This window comes from Drosophila hydei, unplaced genomic scaffold, assembly GCF_003285905.1.
Source record: "Drosophila hydei strain 15085-1641.00,03,60 unplaced genomic scaffold, DhydRS2 tig00008119-arrow-pilon, whole genome shotgun sequence".
Taxonomy (NCBI): Eukaryota; Metazoa; Arthropoda; class Insecta; order Diptera; family Drosophilidae; genus Drosophila; species Drosophila hydei.
In genome coordinates this window covers 6,476,380-6,504,224 of record NW_022045830.1, presented here as the reverse complement: position 1 = coordinate 6,504,224, position 27,845 = coordinate 6,476,380, and the positions used below count along the sequence as shown (strand labels likewise).

Below are 27,845 nucleotides of genomic sequence, written 5' to 3'. Positions count from 1 at the left end.
TCCGTGATCTGTTTGTCGGTTTTGAAATCTGATTTTATGGATTTTCATTTCGTTTGACTTTGCGCTGATTTTCAATTGCTTTGCCCAACCACTCCTCTTTATCATTCGTTCTTTTTTTTAATAATAAATGCAGAGACAGCTCAGACTTGGCAAGGAATACTCAGCGTCTGCCCTGCACCACTTCGTGTTTGCTGACTGTGTGGCTAGCTAGCCATGAGTATCCTGGCAAGGACTTGCACATTGTTTGTCTTTCATTTCTCTGCGAATGTGTGTATATGTGTGCACTGTCGGTAAGTTCTTGGCTCTTTTTTATGAAATATTTATGCCAGGCTTTGGTCAACAGTGAAATTGATTTCTGCCGTTGAATCGCCATTAGCCACATACCTACAAACCCACACACCGACTCACAGCAGAGTGTGTGTGTATGCGTAACAGCAACGCCCCGTGTCTGGCAATTATCACCCCTCGCCAAGTTGACATGCCCAAACAATTAAAGTTATGACCGCCGACGCACACGATTTCGCATTCATGAAATGTATGAATACATGAGCTCGAAATTTCATTATATTTAATGTGCGCCTACTCACCTTGCCGTCTCATTTTTCATTTTGCAATAATTTCTGATCAATTAATTGCTGTTAAATGTTCATCATGTTGCATTGTGGCCATTCCCCCGTGTGCATTTATCCAAAGACCTGCCAGACCAGGCTTTTATCATTAATATTATCAATATTACCAGCATTTTATCAACATTCCACGCAGCAGCAAACAACATCATTATTTCAATAAAGCTCGCCACAAAAATGATGAAAGTACTTGTATTTAAATTTTATTAATTTTTAATAATAATGCTGCTGCTGTTGTTGTTATTGTTGCAACTGCTGCTGTTGTGGCATTCTTTAAAAAATATTGTCTTTGCTGCGCATGCAAACAACCATTAAAATTCATATAGATTGTTGCGAAAAGTTTGCAACTTCAATAGTTTTAATTAACTGCATAATTATGCTTAAAGAAAATACGTCAAAAAGGATGCTGAAAACTGAATTAAAATATTTAAAAATTCGCAAATATAGCTTAATGGCATTTGGCAGCTATTTTTGTTTACCTAACCGAATTGCATAAATATTTATCAAATTATTTATTGTATAAGGAAAGCTCAATGTTAGCCATTTGACTTAAAGTATTAGCGCAACAAGCAAACATATTGTTGTTATTAATAGTTGGAATGGAAGGAGTTTATCTCTGCTTCAGTCAGTTTTAAAGAGGCAAAGGCAATTTATCATGTGGCTTGCAGTTGCTAGCATTTGGTTAAATCAATTGGAAACAAAAATAAGTTATATTTTGACAGTTTAACAAAATTGGTTAAAGCTGCATGCCCACAAAATCACCCACACACACATACACACACGCACAATAAGAGTTGCACAGTAAGAGTTGTTTATTAAAAAAATCATTTTTCATTGCCATAAACACACACTCGGGGGCCTAGAAGTAGCAGGCGGAGGTGGAACGAATGCATGACACTGCCAGGACACGCACATGACAGTCATCAGTCAGTTGGTTAACTCGTAGCTGCTCCTGCTGCTCGCTTAAGTGTTTGCTCGAGCTTTACTCGCGCACTGTGACCATAATCTGCCACAGGCACTTGCTCAGCGACACTTTAACAGTATTAACAACAACAACAAGACAATAATAGGGAGAGAGAGGGAGGGAGAGGCAGGGAGATAGTCATATAAATAAACATGCGATGGGGACGGAGTGGAACTGTATGTCCTTGCATAGCCTGATAAATGATGTTGCGACAATAATTAATTATACGACGAGTGTAACGGTCGAAGCGGTGCTGGATGTGTGAGTAAAGCGAGCGTCAGCCGCAGATGGGTCAGCTGTAGGCGGGTGTAGTTTACACCGCAACTATGTCAATTTAATTTACGCGGTTGGTCTGAGGAGAACTGACTAGACCATCGGCCGCAGCAGCCGCAAAATGATGCCTCAAAGATTTCAGTTTATATTTAAAGTGCATATGCTACGCGTGTGTGTGGGATGTGTGGGCTGTGCTGTCAGCGTGTGGGTGTATTTGAGTGTGTGGCCGGCACTTTGCTTTGTGCATTTTATGTCAAAGCATATTAGAGTCAAATCAATATACTCTTTCCCTCTCTCTCTCTCTCTCACTCGCTCTTCTCTCTTTCATTATTTTTCTCTACCTTGGCATAGCTGAGAGGCCTGCAGGCGAGCAATTAAATTGCCATTTGAGTTATGCCAGCAAGTGCATTTGTGTGTATGTTGCTATGTGCATGATTTAGACATTTCAATTTGCATGTGTTAACATGCAATGCAAAAAGGATTCGATTCTTATCGCTCGCCCACTCGCTAACTCACTTGCAATGCCAAAGGCCAACTGCCAACTGGCAACTGGCAACTGGCAACTGGCAACTGTTCCTTACTCCTTGGTTGATCCTAGCCAAATAACTGCCAACTACTAGGCAGCCCCGATACAAAGTGTTTTCCAAGCGCTTTGCTCGCTATTTTCTTTCTTTCATTCTTTTCTTTTGCCATTCCTGCTTACATTTCGCATTTCAGTTGAGGTTTATTATGGCGCAACTTTCCACACTTGCATGCCATGTGCAAGGATACCAACGAACCACTCACTGCCCGCACCCCTTGTCGGCCACCTAACAAATATACGACTACATATGCCACAGCAGGGGTTCCCACAACCACTCACCAAGCACCTTCTTTATGTGGAAATTTGAATATCCTGCGGTAATTTCCACTATTTTTAGTACTTTGTTGCCCTTTTGAACTGTCAGTAGTACTATGGAGCTTACATATACAGAGTAACGTTCATGTGTGGAGGTGCATGAAGGGCAGAGCTTAGGTGCCGCCTTGGGAGTTAAGTGCCCAACACTTGCACCACCAACTGCGCTGCGCTGCGCATCTTTTGTGGCTTTTGCAGAGCGCCAGTCAACTTTCAGCTTTCCTTACTTCAAATGGGGTCCTATGTGTGTGTGCGTGTGTGTGAAATGAGGTAAGGCTTCGCTTATATTTTACCCTTTTATTTGCATGCTAACTGAGTCACATGTTATAGATTTTTCATATGCGACAAATTGCAACACAAAGTTGACTAGAAATACCGTAAATACTTTAAATACTTATCATTTTTCACATACATATATTTGCATTGCAATAAAATGTAAAACAAATTGATGAAGGCTTCGATCTTTAAGCTTAAAGAACTTTTCATATTGTGCACAGATAAATTTACAAGGAGGAGAATCCCTCAGGAGATCTTAATATTTAATGCCAGTTATTGACATTAAATTTATATACTTTTCAAACATGGAAAATGTAAATGTTCCAGTCGTGAGCCAAATATAGTGAAGTACTCAAATCGGGCTAGTTTTGACCAAGTTATTGAAGCGAAAATATGCGAGGAAGTTTTGTTGAAAGGCAACTTGACGTGCAAACTCGGCAGAGTTTCATAACTTTGATGTGGATATTTGGTAGCACTCTATTGCGAAACCAGCCAACAGCTAATCATCGAGCTCTCTCGTACACACACACACACACACACGCACGTGCATGGGCGCAATTAGAAGGTTTTTGGTGGCCGCAACGTTCGTCTGTTGATTGAGAAATTAGCCAAGTCGTGAAACTCATCGAGGGCTCAGGCCTTTTGTGCCGTTAAAGCCACAAAGGCCAAACTGTATTATGGCTGTGGATGCGTATATGAATGTGTGTGAGTGTGCGTCTGAATGAGAATGTTGGCATTGCGTGTGCGTCCATTTGCTCATTTGCAGCGCATTGCCAGCTGGATAGCTTTTTAGTAGCCAAATGAAGCCTCTGTAAGCCGGCAGATGCCAACTTTTCTGAGCGTACGTTGGTGTGCATGTCTTTGAGTGTGTGCGTGACAATTGTTAGTAGAGAGTTTAGCAAAAGTTTTGGTGTTTTACCACGAACTGTGCACTTCATAATTTTGGCCTGGTCTTCACGTGCAGCTAGCCATTTCAGCTTGCGCCTAATCGACACTTTGACTAACAAATTTGTGCGTGTGTATGTTGGCCACATTGATGAAGTTGATCGTTTAGGTTATGCCTCAAGTGCGTGCTCTGAATGCTAAACAAAAAGCAAATTCATAAGAAAATTGAGACATGTTGCAGCGCATAAGAACGCGAAATGTTCCATCTGCTAGCCGCACATTAACCTCAAATCAAATGGTTTAAAACGCGTAGCGAACAACCAAGTGGTATGTTTAACGTGGCCATCCAGCTTCATGTGTAAACAACACCCAAGCTCGTGTCCAATTATGGTCAGCTTCGTTGGGTCAACAGCGAGCGGGTCATTTGGGCCAACTACACATAGTTTGCGGCGCAGCGGGGCCAATGACTGCGCTCTGGCACGAGGCGCGGCAGCGTATATACTAAAAATAAATGAAGACATTAGCGTCGCTCAAATGACATGTTATCGACTTTGAGCCGAGCGGAGCCAGCAGCTGCCAAAGGGGCCAACCGTTAGGTAGCTAACGCCCAAGCCAAAACCAAGCCCAGTCCCTTTCGGCCGTTCCCGCTGCTATGCAATGGCCCATTCTAGATCATAAACAAACAACAATAATGCGCAACCTTTTGCTTTGGTCGTAGCTTTGTTGTTTCTCTCTCTCTCTCTCTCTATCTATCTCTATCTCTGTCTCTCGTTGTGTTGTGCCTTTTTAAAGCGCTCGTTTTAGCGCGCTTTAGATTCTAGACTATGATACAGAAACATGCAAACTTCCGGAGCCGGGCGGAAGTGCAGAAGCGACAACGCAGCCATACACACACACAGAAAGAAAGGTATACCAAATGTAATACACCCGCACACACAGGCACACATGAAAAAGCCATTAACTTGCCCACACACATGTATTTTGTGCAAAGATTGAAGCTACGGATTTGGCTTTTTTAGTATGTGTTTCGCGATAAATTTTCATTTTGCCGGGCTGCGCTTTTTCGCCTCATCCACCTCAGCCGTCACCATCACCATCGTGCAGCAGAAGCTACCGACACGCACGTAAATATTTTAACAGCCAGACCATTGAAGAGAGGCGGAGCGGCGGATCGGCGCAGGGCAGGGCGAAGGCGTGTCAATATATAGCCAAATGGCGCCATTACAACTCTGGACTGCAGCAAAATGCAAATCAAGTTCTTTACCCTCAACTCGGGCAGCGATCCCAGTACTCAATCAATGCACAAGCCCCCATCAATTAAAGGTCATTTACATGTCAATGCAGTCAACTACAAACCGCACAGAATGGGACCACAATATATGCACACGTAATGCCACAAACTTGACTCCTTAGCAATTGGAGCCCGTCATAGCGTCACGTCAGCCTTTCGACTTGTTCTTGAATTTCCAGCTAACGGCACTTGCATGAGTTTCCAACAAAGCGAAGCCCCAGACTTTTCCACTTTTCCACTCTTTCGCCAAATTGCATTTGTTGTTGGCCAAAATAGTTTGCAGTTTGTAATTTTTACAGCGCTGTAATTTGTTAAGTGCCATGGCCCACACATTTTTAGTTTTTATGACCCTTTCGGCTCTTAGCTTTACATATTTTGTTCTTTTCGGCAATTTTTTAGAGTGTTGCGTATTTTTTGTTTTGGTTTGACTTGCCACACTTCAAATTAAGTCATTAAAGCCACGAAAAGTTATATGAAGTCTAGAAAACATAAGCAATATGCACAGAGAAAATAAAATTACAGTTCCAGAAGAGCTTAAGCCAAGATAAAGGCTTGAGTAGTTGAATAGCAGCTATACTAATCGTTCTTAAGGGTAATTTTCTCTGTATTGCTTGCATTTTATATAAAGCACACAAAAGCTGTGCCAGAGGGAGAGCAAGAGGCGCAAAGCATCTGCTTTGTTTCTATTGAAGACACATTCCGAGAGATTACACTCTCGACACAGCTTGACATGAAATTCATTGAAAAATAACAATTTTTACACAACCATTAATCACTTACTCTGTAAACATATTAAGGAATTTCTACAATTTATTTATTTACAGCTTGGCTGTTCTGTAAGAGTGCAAAAATGAACAAACTGAAAGAAAATATATTTGGCTTAAACGACCATTGCTTAAAGAATCTTTAAATCAGCTCAAACGTGTATTTTAGTTATTAAGCATAAATGCAAAGCAGACAATAGCTCATTCCTATCTCTCTCTCTCCCTGTCTATCTCCCTCTATCTCTCTCTCTCGCCCACCCTCTCTCCACACACCCACATTAAGAAATAAATGAGCAAAGGAGCACTTCGCGAGCTTCTACTGCAAATTTCAGTTGCGCATTCAACTGATTTGCATATTTGTCATATATTGTTGTCATTGTTCTGGCCTACTGCCTGCCTCATTCTGCACGTTGGTTACTCTGCACCACCGCACCACCCACTCAATTTATGTGTTGCATTGTTTATGACAGCTTTATCGCAAGTTAATGACATGCAACTGTGATTTATGTGGCCGCTGCAAATATGCCAGACAAAACGTCGCCCTGTTGTCGTCCGACTGACAACAGCGTCAGTCGCCACCGCCGCTAGAGGGCGCTAATGAGCTTGGCTCTAGCCGAAACTACTTGAAAACTTTTCCATTTAAAGTTTATATTAATTTGGGCAACTGTTTATTTTGTTTTTGTTTTCATTTTTTGTTTTGACCAGCTGCAACTGACAGAAAATTATTTGGCTTTTTTTCACTCAAACAAATTTCACAAGCGTGACAGTTGACATTTATGCAGAATTGTTTGTCATGCCGTTGTCTGCACAAGCCCCTCAAACCTATCCTGCCAACGCATCTGTAGTGGAGTCCTTGTTTGTTGTCCTGCCTGCCCGATGCCGATGCCGATGCCGATGCTGGCGACGTAATTTTTATAATGAGAAATTGTCGGCACATAAAATGAAGTCCACACGATGACAGCTGACAATGCGCGACTGATGCCCCACCTCCCGCGCCGCTACCACGCCACGCCTCGCCACTACACAGCCCCAACGCAAACTTGAGCCCCGCTGCCAACAATGGCTGTTAATTTAAAGCTCTTGCAAATTTCCGCGTCAGTTGCCCGGTGCCTTGTTGTTGCTTGTGTACATAATGAGTACGCGGCGTTCGCAAGTTCTGCCATACGCATACCAATAGACGTTAAGAGGGTATACAGTGTCGGTATGGATACTATAAACTATTGTTCAAAAGAAACAAAACTGATTCACAAACATTCAGATTTATTTAAAATCCTCATTATCTGAATCTCAAATATCAACTTGAGACATTAGATCAAATTTAATTACATATTGACAAAGTTAGGGTATCTTTTGGCTGGGCAGCTTTCAGAATTTCTCTCGCTTCCTGCATCCTATTGAAGCGGTCAGGCCTGTATTTATGTGCCAACTTTGTTGATTACAAAGAGTAGCGCAAAACACAGAGAAGAAGCGGAAAAGCGAGTAAACAAAAAAGTTTGTTCTTTTTCCCGTTTGCCGTTCGCGTATTTTGTGTCCAGCGTCTTTTCTGACATTTACTTTATTCGTTTCTTTTTCTTGAAGTAGGTTAAATAAAGCAAAATCTTTCAAGGTTCGATGCGCAAAACTTAGCTGGCTGTACTTAAGTACATAAACAAAGGTCAAGTGAACAGTTTATGTACCTGTACGAGCAGCTATATGGTTATATATGCATTATAAAAACGCGATTCTTGCGTGATTATATTCAGGGCATAAATTTCTTCTTTTTGGCTTGAGGTTTGTTTTCCTTTTCAGGTCAGTCATATATTTCAATTAAAGTTGAACATGCAAAGCACAATGGGAACAAACATTAACTGGCCAAAAAGAATTTCGGCCTTAAATTAAGCGAAGCTGTTCCAAAAAAATTCTGTTCCAAATTCTTTATGTGCCAGCTCTGAGCTCAGAGGTTCAGCTCATGCGTGAGCTAATGAAAAATGATTTATTTGCGAGCCCCAGAAATGCCTGTGCGACGGCACAAACTTTGCCGCTGCGAGGGCTTCTTATGCGTGCGACTAACTTACTGACTTTGTGGTGAAGGCGCAATGCCGCACAAAAGGTAATTAACACGCTGCACAACTGTGGCTAGCACCAACACCAACAACAGCAACAGCAACAACAACAATTAGTGTTAAAGAATGCATAAAGAAGCTTTGCTGGTTCAATGCGCCCACTGTGGCTGCCAAGTTGATTAGAAAAGAAATGCAAAACCAAAGCAAAAAAAAAAAGAAAAACTTGTTTTTTTTTTTTTAATGGGAAATCGAAGCCGCAACAACAGCTAGAGTAACAGTAAGAAGAACAACAGCAACAACAACAGCCAGTACATTAGAACACCCACTCCTGTTGAGTGCAGTTAGAAAGCAAAGCAACCGATGCAAGCTCCAAAGCTGTAACAAAGCCAATTGTGTTTTGTACTTACTCTGGCAGCAATATTGTAAGCAATGCATAAACCAAAAGGCAACGAAGCGCAAAGCATGCACATGCAGCAAGCTAGCACACACATACACACACCCAAAGATACATTTGCCCCCAAAACAGCTGCATAGGTATAGATACAAATGCTGCTATAGAAAAAATACGGCACGTATGTAATTACAACAATTTTTTGCTGTTTATAAATATTCAAGCAGAAGTAAATAGAAGTAGCGCATAAAGAGCTGAAGAAAGAAGCTAATGTGGGTTAGGTGGGCGGGGGGCTGGCGTGCATCCGGCAGATGCGCTTAAGCATGTTACTCCCCAACATAAGCCCATTCCATACGAAATAATATATAAAATGGGGTAGCCGGGAATGCTAAAATGCCACACAAAAGGCGCACAAAGCAGTCCACAAGCTGCATGAATGCAGACAGAACCCAAATGCATAGACGCAAATAAATTAGCAACTAAACTAAAAACAAAGCAAAGTGGCTGAAAGCGACAGGCGGTGCAGTGGGGCAAGGCGGCGGGCTGATGGTGCGCGCTTGTTTTCTGCACAAGTAGGAAGCGAAAAAAAACCAACGACTGCAATGAAATTATATAAAAAACACACAGCGCGTGCGGGCAGAGAATACACACTCACTCACACACACACATACACATCAAATTGTTAATAATATTGTGTAGAAGTAGGGGTTTTGTGTAGGTGCAGGCAGTGTATGCGTCTGGTGCCTGTGTCCCGGCAACACATTTGCACATTTCATTATTAAAGTGAAAAGAAATACAAATCGGTTTAGCACCGAACCAGATATACTCTTGGAACACAACCTTAGCTAGCTCATTGTGCTAGCTGTAAGACCTTGCAGCAGGGCATAAGATGGGGGGCTTTAGAAATTATGTATGCCGACTTTTATTAACATCCTCGGCGACTTGCAGCTAAACAGCACTCATTATGCGGCTTCATAGTGTGTCTATAAAAATTAACATGATGCTGCCTTTGTTTTTCTCGTCTAATTTTCCATTCTTTTTTTTCTTCTGCTTTTTGTTTCGCGCTAAAGAACCAAAATTGCCGCACAAAACACAAGGCTGTTGTTGTCGGTCTGCCACTTGAGTGATTTTCAATATGAAAATGCATGCGAAGGGAGCTGACAGAACAGACAGAGCGAAAGACAGCCAGACAGGCGATTGGAGGGGCCAAGTGGGCGGGTGTTGCTGCATGCATCGCTGAATTCGAGCTGCAACATCATGTGGTAACAAAGGCAGCAGCAGTTGCGAGTGCAACAACAGCAATGGACTGCGGCTTACAGACCAAACAAGTGCCACACTCACACACACATACGATACGTGCTGTGTTTATAATAACATGTCTTATTGTCTGTCTGTCCATAGGCGAACTGTTATGTATGGCAGGCTTTATTAATTGCTGAAAATAAGCCTTTGAATACTGGCATTTGTTCTGTTGCCGGCAGACAGCTTAAACAAAATGCATTTTTTTCCATTAAAACACTCTAATTTTAAATAAACATGCAACATGATGTGGCAACTACATAAATACCAGCATGAATGCCCCAACATTGTATTAAATGAGCATACCACGCAGATCTGTAGATTCAAACATAAATTATTGACGGCTCGCTTAGGCTCGAGCTCTGACTCATTCCAGGTGGTTTTGTTTTTAAAGAACATTTTTCCATTTCTCTCATTTTTAGTTTCTAATTTGGTTTCATGCTATCCCTCATATGTATTTAATCAGAATAAGTCTTACTGCCCATAGAAATACTTATTTCGGGCTACTAACTGAGGCAGAGTTGGGATTATATACCTTCTTCTAATTGCTAGCTCTCAGCTTACATAAATTTTGCACTGGCAAGCAATTAGAGTTTTGCCTTAAACAAATACACTCGCAAGAAACAACTTTTGGGTGAAGTGTGCGTAAAAGGCATACAAAATGCTTGCCAGTCCAATTTATATGTACATAGCAGAATAAACAAAAACCAAGCTGATTTTATATTTATGAATAGCCTAAAAAATACATATACATATACATATATTCAAATTGATGCAGCAGACGAAATTGGATTTGCAAACAAGGCACAACCAAAAAATGTACACAGCTTGACCTCTTTTCGCCCCTCAAAGAGAGATGATAAATTTGTTATTTATTTGAAAGGGTTTTCTTGCATTGTTTCTTGCTGGAAATTAAAATGCAAAAATGCAGATAAAATTACAACACAAGCTCAGGAAATACTTTTAATTGAGCTGGTTTATTTATGTAAAAGTTTATTACCGACAATCGGATTGATTTGAAAAAACATTGAACAGCATGAATAGTTGTTAAATTAATAACTAGATGTTGTACATAAAATGCTTTCTTTTTACATGAATTTCTCCCAGTTTTATTTTACCAACTCCAGCTAAGCTTTTTTCATTCCTGGCTTGTGGTGCATCCTTGTGTTGCACAGGCACTTGACTTGCAAATGCTTTTTACACATGCATCGCCCTGCAATGTGCAGAGGAGACCTTAATTAAATTAAGCATCGCACACATACACGCACAGACTTACACCGACACACACTTATGAATAGACATTAGGATGCGTTAAAATTTAAGTGGCTTACATGAGCGTGTCATGTACACACACTTGAGCAGAGTAGCCGGGACGATGCCTTATTTGCCACTTTTGCATATGTATGACATAATTAGTGCTAGAGTCAAACACACAGGCACACACAACCACAACGCACCCCTTTCTGGCTCAAAAGTGGCGAAGCTCAAAAGTCGCTGAGAACAGACACTTTTTCTCCTGTCTCTCATTTGAAATGTTAATAAGAAATTGCTCATCTACATATTCTCAAGAGATACTACATATCTTTCGTATACATTCTTTAGCAAACTTTCGCTTGCGTTTATTTTTGTATATTTTTAACATTTCGTATTTGTATTCTCATTCTCTTCACAGGAAATTACTTAAAAATACATTTAAAATGTATAAGAATCTTCAATAGAAGCCAAACGCAGCGAAGAAAAAAGGTTTATTTTTTCACAAACCACCAACAAAATGTGAGTTTAAATAAATATTAATTTGCATGTTAAAACTCTACAATTAATTAATACATTGGGGAAAAACAAAATTTTAATATTAATTTTTTATCTTTTTTATTGCTTTCATTTCTGTAGTTTGTTAGCTAGATAAACAACAAAATAAAACAAAAAACTACAAATATAAAAATAATAATAAATATGAGAATAAATATGAACAGGTGAATTAACAATCAAATCTGATGTTATAATAACCTTTTGTGCACTAAGCCTAAAAACAACTTTATAAATTATTTTTAAAATTTAATTCGAGTAAGCGAAGCTAAATTTGAACTGCTAGAAAGAACCAAAGAATAGGATTATTATTTGAAAATGTAAATGCCATTCATTTTAATTGTTAGAAAAGAATTGCCTGTGGGACATTTATTAAATAAGTATAGAGTATAAAATTGGGAATGTCATGAGGCTATGAATACCCCAAAGAGCTCATAACTTTTATCACTCACTGTCACGCACGCATACACACTGTTAAAGATATACATACATACAAAACTCTGATATATACATATATATTTATTTTTTATTTTAATGTTTCATATTTTGGCCAACCACACAGCATATGTGCTTGTGTGTGTTTGTGTGTGTCTGTGTGTTTGCTTGTGTGTAGTGTTGCGAGCAAAAATGCACGAGCAAAAATAATTGTTTCCCTTTGCTGCAGCAGTGAGATAAACTTGCACAACAATTTATACACTTTTGCCTGGTCCACATACGCGCCAAAACAAATACACGAACACTTTTGGGCGTAGCTGTGTGCGTCTGTGTCCCAAAAGCAACACAGTGCACAAAAAAAAAAAACAACAAATAAACAAATAGAAATAAAAAACACTCAGTTGCTAGACAAATTATGCGTCAAGTGCGATCCTGCGGCTCAAAGAGCTGAAGAATTTAATTAAATTTGAACAAGGCCGGCAAAAGCACGAGCATTGCAATGAAAGCCAAGCCCAATCGACTAGCAGATACCCTATGCCTGTCCTTAACTGCTAAACACATCTGCTTTCTTTTGAAAGAACAAAGTCTGTTTCAGACAATATACAAATTTGTCAGACACGAAAATTTGAACTGCTCCAACTACAGAAATCATAGATGCTATTTGTTTAGGGTATGTTCGTTAGCAAAATGCAACAAACTGACGTTTACATTTGAAAATGTAAAAGCTATTTGGCGATTGGTCAGCATGCGAGGGTGTGTGTAGGTATGTTGTGTGTGTGTGTTGGTATGGTGTCTATTGTTCAGCAAAGGAGTCTCACTTAATTGAATTTCTCTGCAAAAACCAAAAAGTTTCGCATCTAGCTCTACATAAAATTGCATTTTTCATTCACTTTGCATTGAATCAATCGATGAAATTTCAACAATTATTTTATTTCATTTGAATCTAGACACATTTATTGCATAAATAATTACATTTCGCCATTTATGCACAATAAACTGTGCATTTAAATGCTGTTCGCCACATTGGTTTCTACACTGATACAAGAATAGATATTGACATGGCATATTAACCAGCAACGCTGGTACAATAAGCGCAGTAATTTAATTGCTGACTGCAGGTCGGGCCAGTCCTGTGCGAAATTATGCAAATATTAAAAACAAGCAACTGCAATTAAAATTAAAAATTAACAAAATATTTGCCATTAAATATGCGCGAACGCAGACACATGTACGCAGATAGAATTAACACCCGTGCAGTGGGACATCAGCTTCAACGACTCATTAAATTTACATTTGCATATGAAATAGTTTCAACACGCAACGGCGAGCCGCACAGACAGCCACGCCCGCACACCCGGTGGGCGGTACAACTAATTAATGCAACTGTTGTTGGCAACAGGAGCAATAGTCGGAATCCTGCAACTGAAATGCTTAGCACATGTGAATTATGTTTATATGTGTGGGTGCGTGTGTCTTTATGGCATTATATTATTACACTATTTTGAAAATTATATGCGTTTTGCTACGGCATATACACATATTACATATTTTTGTTGGCTGTCAAACATGTTGCGCTGGCAGAAGGCAGCGAGGCGTGCAACTGCCGCTTGGTTTCCAACATTTTGTGGCAACCAATTAGGGCGAATTGTGTGCGAAATTTATACATATATACATACATATATTTATATATATATTTATGTATGCCTGTAAGTATGTGTGCAATTATGACGCCATTGCAATTTTGAGTAAGGATTTTTTTTGGAATTCTGGGCACAAATATTAAAATGTAATTAAAAGGCCATCGCCTACTGGATGTGGCTGCATGCTGCGTGGTGGTGCGTAACTGTATTATATAATTAAGCAGCAGCATTGCAAAATATTTGCAGCTGCAATTTAGTTTTGGCATTCACACTTTTATATAGTATTATAGAAAATTGTATATATTTTACATAATTATCGCCGACATCTGTGAGCTTGCAAATTTTTCTGAAAATAGTTTTTTTTGGCGCTCGTCAATATATTTTCATTTATTGCATTGGAAATTTGTGTTTCTGTTCGCTGTACGCCGTTCAGTGTTCGTTTGTCAAGCATTGCGCGTAAAGTGCACTTTACGAATTTTCGCGTTTTTATGGCAACATTTCAGCATTTCATTTGAGCCCGAAGGCTATATAACACTTCTTTGCCCCGGGTCTCTGCCGCCAAGGTTATAACTTCTTTTTATTTACTTTCTTTTATTTGTACTTTGATTTAATGGCTATAAAAAATAAGGCGGAAAAGCGTGGCAAAGTGTGTAAAAAAAAGAAATACCAAAACGAAATCACAACACACGCTGTGAATTTCAATAAGCGCCACAGTGCGTATACACAATGTCACTGCCAGTGCCATTTTAAATTTCGTTATTATTTTCTTCTTTTTTATGCTCTGTGTTTTTTTTTACAATTTTTGACTGACTGTGGAAGTTGGCCGCTTAAATTATTTGCAATTGAAACAGGGCCGATGCAGCGGCCCAAAAAAGTATGCACAGATTTTTGATTTATGGTGTCTGCCTGTGTGAGCGTGTGTGTGTGTGCATGTGCGTATGCGTCATACATTTATGGCATGCTATACAGTATAAATACATAAATTGAAATGAAGTGCCAGCCACTTTTGTGCACATTTCAGAGATTTTAATCTTTATTTATCGCCTCTGCGACCATGCGGCGATATGCGAAGCAGCAGCCCCATCACTGATAAATTTTAATGTCTATATAAATGCCCAACACACATTTCAACACACACATGCAAATAAGTCGAATATGCATATCCACATATATATCTATAGGCATGTAGCCTGGCTATATTAATGCTTTACCAATGCACTGAAACAATTATTGATTAAGCCGAAAAAAATCCTTTGCCGGAGATTCGTATAGAGTTTTTTGGTCCTGCGTACAATTGAAGCAGCTTGTTAAAAAACTAGTTTAGTAGGTTTTATTTGTATATTAATCTCCATTGATTTTACCGTTCCTCTACTGACACGCCCACAATCGACAAGTGATTCGCTGCGCTTGATGGTGTTAGTGGAATATAAATAGCCGGAAGCGGCTGCCATTTGCATTTACTTCTCCATGTGTGTGGGTGTGTTGTGGGGGTTATTGGAGTATGTGTGTGTATGTGTCTGACCGACGCTTACACATCCGCCGCAGGGCGCAATCAGCGCAAATATGCACATTTGATCCAAGGCATCTCATAAATATTCCATAATATTGGCATTTAAAATATTACATGGCCCAGTAGAAAATATGTGAACTGACTACCACATACCCTAGAAAAGTCATCGCATTCCTCGGTTAGCCATTGACTTCATGAATAATAAATTACCATTAGACAATCTAAATATCTCTTTCAAATCAAGCTGCATCGTTCCTTGAGTAAGAACTCGAACTTACAGGGTATAGCAAGGCATGCAAAGTGTTTTCGTGTCATTTACTTTCCATTTTTATTACACTTCATGTTAAGTGCTTTTGTGTTATTGGTTTTGTTTTGGAAATAAAGCTGCTTAATTATTGAAAGCATTTCATTAAGGCGAGCTTAAACAAATCCAGGCGGAGGCAATTAAATTGCCATTGGCTTTGGCTATTGCCAAAAAATCTTAACGCCTGTTAACAACTGCCAAAACAGAGGAAACACTGTTGCTGAACCAGTTGGTAACGTTTGTCCAATTGGTGCACTTAGCCAAGTCAAGTTGCTACTAGCCAGCAAATCGTGTGCATTTATAAATAACAAGCGAAACAAAATGCGCACAATTAGCGCTATAAATGGGACCGAGAGACTTTCAAGGAAGATGCGCTGCAGTTAACCAAACCCATTTATGGTCCCAATGCTGGGCAGAGAACGCAAAACTTTAAACGTGACTCACATTTCAAAATAAATAAGAGCTATGCTTATACATATACATCCATCCATATATATATATCTACTTAGATATGTATATATAGCACGAAACAATAAGCCTGGAGCTGTGGACCCGCGAATTAAACAGCATGCAACTCGTGCAATAAAACAAAGCGCAAATTATGAGGGCCGGACAATGGACAATAGCAGACAAAAGAGGCAAACTGAACGAGTATGGGTATCGAAGACACAGCAAGTATGCAACCATCAAATGCTCTGTAGTCAAGCATCATAAGTCGCATAAGAAAGCAATACAATATACAACTACAGAGGCATGTATAGAGCCATACTCCTATACAATTATCGAAGCGATGTGTGCTTAGTTGCGTTTGCAATAAGTTTCTTTAGCTAGCTCATATATTTAATGCTTACAGGGTATTCGAGTAAGTCAACATAACTCAAGTAAGCACACAAACGCGCTAAGAACGCGCTCTGGCAGCTGAGTGCGCAGTGCGCAGTGCGCAGAGCTTGCTGCCTGAGTTCTGTGGCCACGACAAAATTAAGTAGTTGTAGAACCAGTCCCTAAAGATTGAAGACAGCGCTACACCCAAAGGCGGCGTTCGCAAAGTCCTCATCGTTGTCATCGTCTTGGCTGCGTTGCTGCTACTGCTGCTGCTGCTGCTGCTGCTGCTGGCATTCGTAATTGAAGAGTACGCGCAGTGCGTTGCGGTGCGGGGTCCCCTGGCAATCAGGCAAAGTTGGCCTCGGCCACACTTCTTGGCAGGTTGGCATTATGCTGTATTATTTACAATACGCGCTGAAGAGCCACTGCCTTCGGCGTGGCTACACTTGCATAATAAACTATTCTAGGCAATGGGCGACATTTTCATTTGGCCAAAGGAACAGTGGGCAGGCAGCCACGCAGACAGACGTATCCACTCTGCAGGTCTATTATTTTATTTCTATTTCTATTTTGCTGCCAGCTTCAAGTTGATTATTTATGTGAATGACTCTGCTTGTTGTTGAGTGCGTGTGCGTGTGCATATGTGAGCCTGTGAATGTGTATGTGGCTGTGTGTATGTGCATGTGCATGTGTGTGTGGCAGTTGCACATAAATTTACGAGCGCTAAGCTGCTTAACGGGAGCGAGAGAGTTGATAAGAGGAAACGTTCTTCAACTGGGAGTGGCTCGATTAAATGGCCACCGACTGGACAGCCAACTCTTAAGGAAATGCCAAGCAGTAGAAGGCGAGTGGCTGGACTTAGCTTGAGTTGTTGTGAAGTATAATGAGAGATATGGACTTTAGGTAGCATAAAAAGAGAATATAAAACAATTCTAAGTATCATCCATAATCCAATTGTAATTGGCGATTCTTTTTAAACTTAACTAAGGATAAGTATTTGAGACTCAGTATTGTTATAGTTCAATATTGTTTCAGTGCTAACAATCGTTATAAGACTTTGAGCCAGTCTCTATAAGTACTCACACAATCAATAAGATCAAGAAGAATTCGCTTAAAGTTGCAGAAGTTCTGAGCTGTATCTTAAATAAACTCAAATCAAAAGCTGCTGTAAGCGTATGCTTACCCAAAGTTAGACAGAACAGAAACTTCTGCAGCCAGCAATTTGAGCTGCACTTGAGCGCTGAGTGGTTTGTCGGTACCTTAAGAGTGGAAATCAATTTTCGTTAAATGTTTGCGCTGCCGCTAAAACTAAACAAGCCCAACGACAGCCGGCAGGCAACTTAAGTAGTGCGTGAACAGGAAGTATCAAGGACGAGGGGCGAAGAAGGAGAAGCGTGATTGGGGCGCTAGAAAAGTCGACCGCATAGTATCCATTTGAGTGACTGCTTCGAGCTGAGCTGAGTAAATAAGAAGGTAGCGGCGTGCTCTGAGCCCTGGTCAGAGCCAACCGCGTTGCGGACAACAATGGTAACAAAAACAACAGCAGCAGCAAAAATAATAATAATAAACACGTCAACTGGCGGTACAACAATGGATGCCCATTAAACCTAAATGCGTCACGCACACGGGACAAAAGTGTGGAGCCTGCGCCAAACGCTTCATTCATACAGGCAGCTGCTTCCTCTCGGGTTGCATTTAAAGTTCAGGCTCAACAAGTTCTTTCATTTGTCTTGGGCACGAGCGCATTATGCAAAAACTTGGCAGAAACTTATAGACGACAACATGATTAACAGACAAATGACATTACAAAGCCGTTCACTTGGTGACTGCTCGCGCTCCCTCTCTATTCATATATATATATGCCTCGCCTTTATATATACCTCGAGCAAAACGAAAGCAAGTGAATCTCTGTCATTTTTTTTTTTTTTTTTTTTTTTTTTTGCTAAAGACAATGCGCTGGCTTTCAAGCCGCTCTACGTAGCAAAGCATTCGCAAATCGAGTCTTAACCCCATTTTTCTTGCATCTGCTTAGCCTTAGCTGCATGCAACTTAAACTTTTGCTGCTGTCTTTGACGCTCAGCGCAAGTTTTTCTTTCACCCCTCCAACACTTTCTATCTCTCTCTCCCACTCTCTTTCTCTTCCCCTGTGTGTGTCTGCAGCTGGTTAAAGTAATGAACGTCTATCTCATGGCTTTGTCGCTGGCTCTTTGAAGTTGGGCTCAGACTTTGCACAGCTCATTAGACGTCTGATAAACACAATAGAGTAGCATACCTCATTAGCAACTAGCACAGCTCAAATAATTATAAGAAAAACTACTTAAAATATGAGCATGGCAAAAACAATCAGCAGCCCTATGACATATTATAATTATAATAATAATCTTCATTTACATGCCTAGCAATGTATATGTCTAATTAGAAAGGAGAAGGATAAAATATATTTAAATTGGTGCTCCATCATATTTGACATTGCTATTCTGTATAACATGCAAGACATGCTTCTACTTCTAAGAAAAATTATAGAAAAAGTTGCAAATGAGAGCTTAATGAAAAGCGGATAACTCTATATATATCTCTCTCGCTTTCTCTTTCTTTCTCTCTTTCTGTCTCTAATTTCCTCTATCTTAATATATAACTATTGCTCTATCTTAAGAAGCTATTCCGCATCAACGCTTCGCCCCACCACAACAGACTTAAGTGCATATTGCAGCAGAGGCGTTATACCGTAATCAGTGGAAGCAGAAGGGCGCCTTAAATTTAGGACTTCACTTCAATATGAAGGAATGAATAAGCAGCTAACTACCGCATATATAGACCGGCATTGACAATAGACAGATTAAATTGAGAGATTTATATTCGCACGAATTTTTATAACAAGCAAACCCTCCGTTGTACTGTAATTGTTTCCTCAGTGAATATAAAAATATAAAATTTGCTTAATTAATTGTTAAAATAGCTTACAGCACTTCAAGCAATTACAATTGCAGCTAATCATGTTGCGCTTGCACTTATGAATTAACCAGATGCACCGGTATCTATTATACAATCTGTTCAAATAAAAAGCATAAGCATTTAAAATTTAATTTTAAAAAATTACTCAAGCTAGGCCCGGGGCTGAAATTACAGCGAAATAGCTTAAATATTATTAATATTAATAAATATATTTAATATTTTGACATTGTATGTTGACATTTTGTATTTACTTCTCGATTTCACGTGCAAGCGCAATGTTTTCAAACTTTTTAGTACTTTACTTAAATAGAAGCAGTTAAAAACTTGAGAGTAGTACTTATTCAGATGTTTCTTAGTTGAATGTTTGTGAATAACGCTTAAAACGCCTTATGCAATATAAGCTCTACCATATGTGTGTCCTTTCCTTTGAATCCCTGCCGCACAGCTGCCAGCCAGCAGAATCAATCGTTCGAGTATTTGCCAATATCGAAAGTTGCAGCAACGCGTGCAACCCAAACGCAATAAGCAACACAGCTATTTGCTCAGCGCTTCAGCAAGCTATTCGCATATGTTCGTACGGGTACTTATGCTTTTGAAACGCCCAACCACACCTCAATGCCTTAGCCTCGCCCTCGCCCTCGCTCGCACCCTCTGAGCATCTGTGCTCTATATATGTCCGTAGATGTATATGTAAACATGTCCCAGCTGCCAGTTTGGCACTTCTGAATACACAGTTTTGGGCATGTGTTTGCTGGAGAAACGTTGTAAACCACGTTGGGCGCCATAAACATTGGCTCACAACTTGCTAAAGTTTTCAAGTATTGAAATCTTTTGGCTAGACACACACCACACACACACGCAGGCGCTGCCGAAACATTGACTGTGCCAACTATAAGATACGAGACCACAACCGAACAACGTGCAGTTGGCCAGCAACTCGAAACTTGCTACCAATATCGGAAACGGGAATTGGATGCGGGTGAACGTCAGCACACATGTGTGTGTGGGGGTGTAAAAGTGTGTGTGTGTGTACTAAGTTGTAAAAGTGTTTTATAGATTTTGCTTTGCGAAATTTTTTAATAAGAAATTATTAAACAGCTTGTTGTTTATTTTCTGCTGTTATTGTTTCTTACTCTGTGTGTGTGTGGGCGTGGCAAGAACGCTTCAACAAGCTGCACAGTTGCCGCATTGTGCTCGCCAACAATTGCGGTAATTAGTCAAATTGATTGATGAATGCGTTTGCGTCAGTCGCCTCACAATTTCTGTAGTATACTTATTGAGCTAAAGAAGACGCAGAACAGCGAGACGAATGAGAGAATAGAGGGTGCACAACATGACAAGAAATTGGAAAATTGGAAAATTCAGTGAAGCGTGCGAGCTCACAGAAATGGAAATGTCAACGTCATTAAAAGACGAAGGTATTAAAACACTTTGCCTTAATCCAACTGTCAAGCATTAAGAAATTTAAGCATTAAATCGCATGCCTGAAACTGTTTTGCCCATACCCTGTAGTCATTAAAATACAAAAAAAAAATACGAGGTATTAAAAGGTGGTGCATGATCAAAAGCAAGTCTTTAGATAGACGATAAATATTGAAGTAGTAGAAAATATTGTTTGGATATTTGATGAGATATATAAAGAAAGATGAGAAAACAAAATTGCTTTTGAAATGTTAACTTAATAATACCTGCGTGTGCTTCGCTCTATTCATATGGTATTTGGTAGTCGGGCACAGTCAATGCAAATACTTTCTCACTTTCTGTTCTTGTTGATAATTTTTCTTGCAGTAATAAAGCGCACCGCAGGCATGCGAAAGCCAATTTTCCAAAGCGCGCTGCGGGCGGCGTGACTATTTAATAGCAGCCACACACACATAGACACACACACCTACACATGCACATGTGCCGACATACATTGAAGCGCTTTGTTGAGCGTCGGCAATAAAAACCCAAGTCTGTAGAAAACCTGGCATCACCTGGCACGACACCTTGCCCCGCCATGCCTCAACTCTGCTCGACTTAACTCAACTCTGACTGACTCTGTCCCTTCGAGCTCCCCTCTCATCATCGCTGCGGTTGTAATTTAGTGTGCCTAATGAATTTAGTACCGTTACATACCGGAAAAGAGCACGTGAGTGCAAAAATGCGCACTCCAGCTAGAATCTCAACATGGATAGCTGTGTGTGTACGTAGGCATGTGGGTGTCTGTAGAAATGTGTGAGAAATCTGCGCGTTGGCAAAACTTCGTTAACCTTTATTAACGACTCGAACTGCGAATAGGGCTGCGCCCGGGCTGCAGGGGAAGCGTCTAATTAAAACAGACAAATGCGAGCAGAAGGAAGAAAACAACCTATCCGCCCATATGACTTTATAATTTTATATATATATGGGTGTGTGTGTTTGACTGTGTGTCGTGTGTGAAGCGTGTATGTGGTGTAACGTTTAAAATTAACAATTATTTTTAATTGCCAGCCAGGATCAAATGAGGTGCCGATGGGGTAGGCTACCGTTGCAGACTGTAAACGAGGCCAACTTAATTGGCAGCCTGAAAGTCGGCTTTCATTTTCTATCTATACATATACATAGACACAGATACACACACACAAAGTAAGGGACACCTGCACACACAAAATGCTTAGCTCAGGCCTCATTAAATATTATCCAAGTTCTTGTTGCTGTTCCGCTTTTAGGAAACTTGTTCGAGCTGGTTCACCTGGCTGCCAATCAGCTGAACATTTTCAGAAAACTTGTCAACAAGAATTCGCTAAGATTACATTGCAGCAAAAGAAACGCTGAAGCATATCAATGCAAAACAGCAGCCAGTCAAAGCTCTGGCCGCCCTGGACATTGTTGGCTATTTACACGGGCAGCATGGCATAAAAGTTAAAAGTAATTTTCCTAAGTGAATATAAATGTTTAAGATCTTAACAACAATAACAACAAAAGCAACTGCCCAGCGCTGCCTGTTTAGATAAGCCAGACCGAATTTAAAAGCCAAAACAGTGGCACGTTTGGCGGCTGGGCGGCGGAAGCGAGCACAAGATGTTATTTTGACTCGGTTAACTTGGCCGCCAGCGAGCCCAAAGTGCTTAAAGTTTAATGCGAAATTGAAGTTGTCTACATAGATAGTTAGCAACAGCAGCCGCCTATCCAGCTACTGGCATAAATACGTATCTGTATCCATCCACGTAATCTCCGAGGCAGGCCAATGCTAAAATCAGGTGCTGAGACTTAAATGGATTGTGGCAGGCGACGCTTGGACACTGCAATTGGCTATACAACGAATTATATACACAATGCACACGATTCGTGTTAACGCTTCTGCCTCACGGCTTAGCTGCATTGCAGAGAAGTGACACTGCTAGCCGATAAATAGTTGCTTAGACCAACCTCATCCGATTAACACTTAAGCCAGCACGACCAGCAATAATGCTTAAGCGAATAAATAGTTGGCTAGAGGCATTAAGTACAGTTCGTTCAGTTTATGAAAACAGAAAGCAAAACAAAGAAAAGAAAGAAACAAATAAATAAATAACAATATCACTAGCTTAAATGAAGCTTTGCTAGTTATCTGTTATTTAAAATATTTAATTTAATTTACGAAAATCGAAAAGCAATGAAAATGCATTTGCCAACGGAAAATTCGATAACTGTAATTATAATTATTTACATTGCCAGAGGCGGCAGAGAAAATTTCATCATTGTTGTAGGCTAATTAAAAGCAAATGGCCGGTAAATTGATCGCCTGGGGAGGGCAGAGAGTCACAGTAAAAAGTCAACAGCAAAATGAGAATTCAATTACGGGGCGCATAATTTAATTGGCTTATCAAAATTTCATTCAAAAGCAGCTGTCAGAGGCAACGAAATTATGCCATCAGCCCGAAAGCGTCGGCTGGAGATCCGAAATGCAGCTAACTGCGAACGAACTGCTCAAAAGGGCCGGCACAAAGTTTTAATTGAATTCCATTTCAAAAATCTGACTAATGGGCACAATTTAATTGTCAGCAGGACGAAAGTCTTTCGGATGCCTCAAATTCGTTTAAAGCTTTAACGACACTCGACTGCATGACAAATTCATTAAACGCACAAAGCCCGTAAAGTGCACGCCGCCCACATGGGATCCAAAAGAAATAAAAGCCTGCAAATTTTACAACATTTTATACACTACCTGACCGTAATTACACCACAGAGTTGCCACGCAGTGCTCGAGGAGCCCGGTCAAGGGATGCTGAATTTCATCCCGCTTTACAAAGGACGCGAGGCTTTTGGCTGCCTGCTATGTGCCACATATAATGCAACATTGTGCTTGAAAGTAGTAGAGGGTGTGAGGGGAAGCATAAAGGATGAATAGAGCTTCTGTTGGCCACCCAGCCAACGTATGAAGGACATGCGTCCCTCCTTTGTCGAGTACAGCAGTAAAATTATTCCTTTTTTCTGCCAGCTGTTGCTGTACTTGTCACTGACAACTGACGCAGCCGTCATCGTATCCATCATATTCCTTAATTAAATTGAAGTTTTACTTTCGTCACACAAGAGTTATCGTGCTGTTATTCGCTTTAAAGGACAATTGCAAGAACTTAAGTTTCTAGTAATAGATTAAGAGAAAATCATATTTCACTTCTTAATAAATAAAGCTAATTAAATATTTTCATTAATTTTCTAGCGTGCAAAGGACAAGACACACAACTACAAACATAATGCGAGCCGTAAGCGGAGCAACGCCTCCGTTGCTGCTGGTGGTGTTTCTTCAGGCGCTCAACTGGCAACTGGGCGTGGCCGTGTTTGGGCGCGATGAATGCCGAGATCTGACCATCTCATCGTGCGAGTGCGCACCATCGTTGTCTGAGTATGAGCTCAACTGTCCCGGCAACAGCTACAATCCCAAATTCAAAATAACCATACGCCCTGGATATACGGTCCAGATCGAATGTAATCTGACGGATGCCTCGGAGTACAAGCAGATGCCGAGGCTGAACATCGGCAGCATCGATATGGTGCAGATCAGACGCTGCCCGCTGCCCTATCACACGCCCATAGCGGGCATCATGGATCACCTTGGCATCAATAACACCAAAGTGCTCATCTTTGAGGGCAACGATTTGGGCATGAATGTAACCCGCAAGCACCTGGAGCGTCTGCAGAACCTGCAGCGACTGCGTTTCGCTGCCCGCCGTTTGCCGTACATTCCCGAGGACTTTCTGCGTGATATGCATCACTTAAGCTGGCTGGACATGCGCGCCGCCAATTTGGGTGAGCTGCCCGCACAGCTGTTGGCCAACATGGAGAACTTGCAGTTCCTCGAGCTGGGCAGTAACAATCTGAGGCAGCTGCCGCGCGGTCTCTTCCACAATCTACACAAGCTGCTGCATCTGAATCTGTGGAGCAATCAGCTGCACAATCTCAGCAAGCACGACTTTGAGGGCGCCGTCTCCGTCAAGGATGTCGATCTGCATAACAATGGCATTGTTGAACTGCGGCCGGATGTCTTTGCCCTGCTCACCAATGTGACCGAGATCAATTTGAATGGCAATAGCTTCCGCTCCCTGCCCGAGGGCCTCTTCGAACATAACCAGAAGCTGGAACAAGTGAAGCTGCAAAACAATCGCGTACCGCTGCCCACGCTGCCCGCTCGCCTCTTTGCCAATCTGCCCAATCTGCGCACCCTCTATCTACGCTGTGAACTGGAATCAATCTCTGCGGACCTCATTGAGAACTCAATGAACATCACAGACATCTCGCTGATGGATAACCATCTGACCACGCTGCCTGCGAAGTTGCTGGAGCATCAGGTGAAACTAGTTAATTTGGATTTGCACAAGAATCGCTTGAGTCACTTGCCCGATAGCATCTTCAGTCATTTGTCCCAATTGGAGAATCTGAATCTTGCTGAAAATCGACTCACGGAAATATCCAGGTAAACTAGAATTCTTTAATTACTTTATAAACACTTTGCTTGCCTTAATCGTGCCTGCTCTTGCTTTTCATACTGAAGCCCATTTGTAATTCCCTCTTTTATGTTGTCTCGCCCCTGCAGTAAACTCTTGAGCAAACTGGTGAATCTAAAAACTCTTCGCATGAACGATAACCATCTTGTGAGCATCCAGCCGCAGGCCTTTGCTGCGAACGTTTTGTTGCGCCAACTGAATATGGCCAACAATCATATCAATCTGCATGAGTATATGACGGCGCGTGGAGTGGATGCGGATCTCAGTTCACCATTCGCACATCTTAGAAATCTGACAACTCTCAACTTGCGCAACAATTCGCTTATGGTCATATTTAGCGACTGGAAGTACGCAATGCGCGAGCTGCAGGAGATTGACTTGAGCTTTAACAATTTCACCTGGCTGGATTACTCCGATCTGGACTTTGTGTCCGCTTACGATTTGAACATAAACATGACCCACAATAAAATAATCACCGTGCACTTCTACAAGCAAACAGATTTCCCGGCAATTGACCAGGACCAGCGACTGGTACATGGCGTGAAATCGGTCAGAGTTGATCTCAATGATAATCCTCTCGTCTGTGATTGCACACTCCTACGTTTCCTGCAAGTGGTGCGCGGTGATATTCAGCCGGATTACGCCAAGAATTTGATTACCTATACAGATCGATTGAATTGCCACGCGCCAAGTGCATTGGCGGATCGTCCTATGCGCTCCGTACATCCTCGTGAACTGGTCTGCCAGTTTGACCAAGCGGAAGATCCAGCCGAGAGACGCTGCCCACGCGGCTGCGATTGCCTGGTGCGCACCTTCGATGCCACGCTAATTATTAACTGCTCTAACGGAGAACTGACCAAAATACCTAAGCTGCCACGCCTTCCTCAGAATCTTCGTGAAATGGAACTGTATGTGGAAAACAATACGCTGCTCAAGCTGCCGACTTACAATTCGCCTGGATACGAGAATGTGACCAGCTTGCACGTGGCAGGCAACAATCTCACCCAGTTGGAGCTGAACCAGTTGCCCAGAAACTTAAAGTACTTGGATGTGCGTCGCAATCAGCTGCAGGTGCTCAACTCAACGGTGCTCGGCTATCTTAACAGCACGATGGACAACGTGAAGCTGCGTCTCTCCCAGAATCCGTGGGTGTGCAACTGCGAGGCTAAGGAACTGTTGCTCTTCACTCAGAAGAAATACGAACGCATTCCAGATTACACAGAGATGTTCTGCATCGATGCGGAAATGCCCACACCTCTCATGGAGCTCAATATCAATGACATATGCCCACGGCCCAGGAGTCTGTTCATTGCGGTGATTGTGGTCATATCGTTGGCAGGCTTTCTGGTAGGCATCAGCGCGGCGCTGTACTACAAGTACCAGCAGGAGATTAAGATCTGGCTGTACGCCCACAATCTGTGCATGTGGTTCGTCACCGAAGCGGAGCTGGACAAGGACAAGAAATTCGACGCATTCATTTCATATTCGCACAAGGACCAGAGCTTCGTGGAGAAGCACTTGGTGCCACAACTGGAGCATGGTCCACAAAAGTTTACGCTCTGCGTGCACGTGCGCGATTGGCTGGTGGGTGGCTTCATACCCGAGAATATTGTACGCTCCGTCGCTGACTCCCGTCGAACCATCATCGTTCTCAGCCCGAATTTCATTAAGTCCGACTGGGCGCGCATGGAATTCCGTGCGGCGCATCGAGCGGCGCTGAATGAGGGACGTTCACGTGTGATTGTGATCATCTATTCGGACATTGGTGACATTGAGCAGCTGGACGATGAAATGAAGGCGTATCTGAGAATGAACACCTACCTGAAGTGGGGCGATCCATGGTTCTGGGACAAGCTGCGCTACGCACTGCCGCATCGTGCACCCATTGGCAATGCGGGCAACGGCGCCCTGATCAAGTCGGCGCTCAAAGGCTCCACAGACGATAAGCTGGAACTAATTAAGCCATCGCCCGTGACGCCGCCACTGACAACGCCGCCCGGCGATACCACCAAAAATCCGCTGGTGGCACAGCTGAATGGCGGGACCCCGCACACAGCCATCATGATTGCCAATGGCAAAAATGGCCTGACGAATTTGTATGCGCCGAACGGCAAGGCACATCATGGCAACGGCCACATCAATGGCGCCTTTATCATCAATACAAATGCCAAACAGAGCGACGTATAGAAATGGCGCAATATGGAGCCCGACGAAGAGGAGCTCCTGTTTCACTGAGGCATTCAATCCTTACGCTATGACCAATTCCGATTCCGATCAGCTGAATGTATAAAATGAAAACAATGCCTAGACAACAGCATTCTTGTAGCCAACTCAAATCGCACTCTAATTGATTTCTTCAGGCATTTGTATTGTGTTTGTTTGTATGCGTGTATGCATGTGCGTGTGTGTGTGTGTGCATCTGTGTCTGTGTTTTGGTCTAGTTAAATTCTGTAGAATAATTTTACAAACAAAAAAAGAAAATATTGCATCCGCTGCTGGTGAATCCAATGCACAAAATTGGTGAAAATTTTCAATTTTCGATACTTCCTGTGGCCTTTGTTGACATACACAAAAAAGAAATGGAAAAATTAAGAAGAGAAAGCAAAAGTAAATTACATTTTGGATAAATGAAGAAACTTAAGCTACTTGAGAGCTTATCATTCTGTTTAGAGTTATGTAAATGTAAGTTAAACACACTAAGACCCAATTATTTGTACATTATATA

General features: G+C 41.5%; 1 protein-coding gene across 2 annotated transcripts in view; it reads left to right on the top strand.

Annotated features, from left to right (window-relative positions):
* LOC111600626 (protein toll) overlaps positions 1-27,596 on the top strand; it is a 52,602-nt gene extending 25,006 nt beyond the window's left edge. The window contains exons 2-4 of one of the 2 annotated variants that reach the window (XM_030224729.1): positions 11,379-11,479; positions 23,839-25,089; positions 25,210-27,596. In XM_030224729.1, coding sequence (XP_030080589.1) covers positions 23,873-25,089; positions 25,210-27,307 — 3,315 coding nt within the window. In that variant the 5' untranslated portion in view covers positions 11,379-11,479; positions 23,839-23,872 and the 3' untranslated portion in view covers positions 27,308-27,596. The remainder of the gene's footprint in view (positions 1-11,378; positions 11,480-23,838; positions 25,090-25,209) is intronic. The other variant, XM_023317038.2, reaches the window with a different exon arrangement.
* The last annotated feature ends 249 nt before the right edge of the window (positions 27,597-27,845 follow it).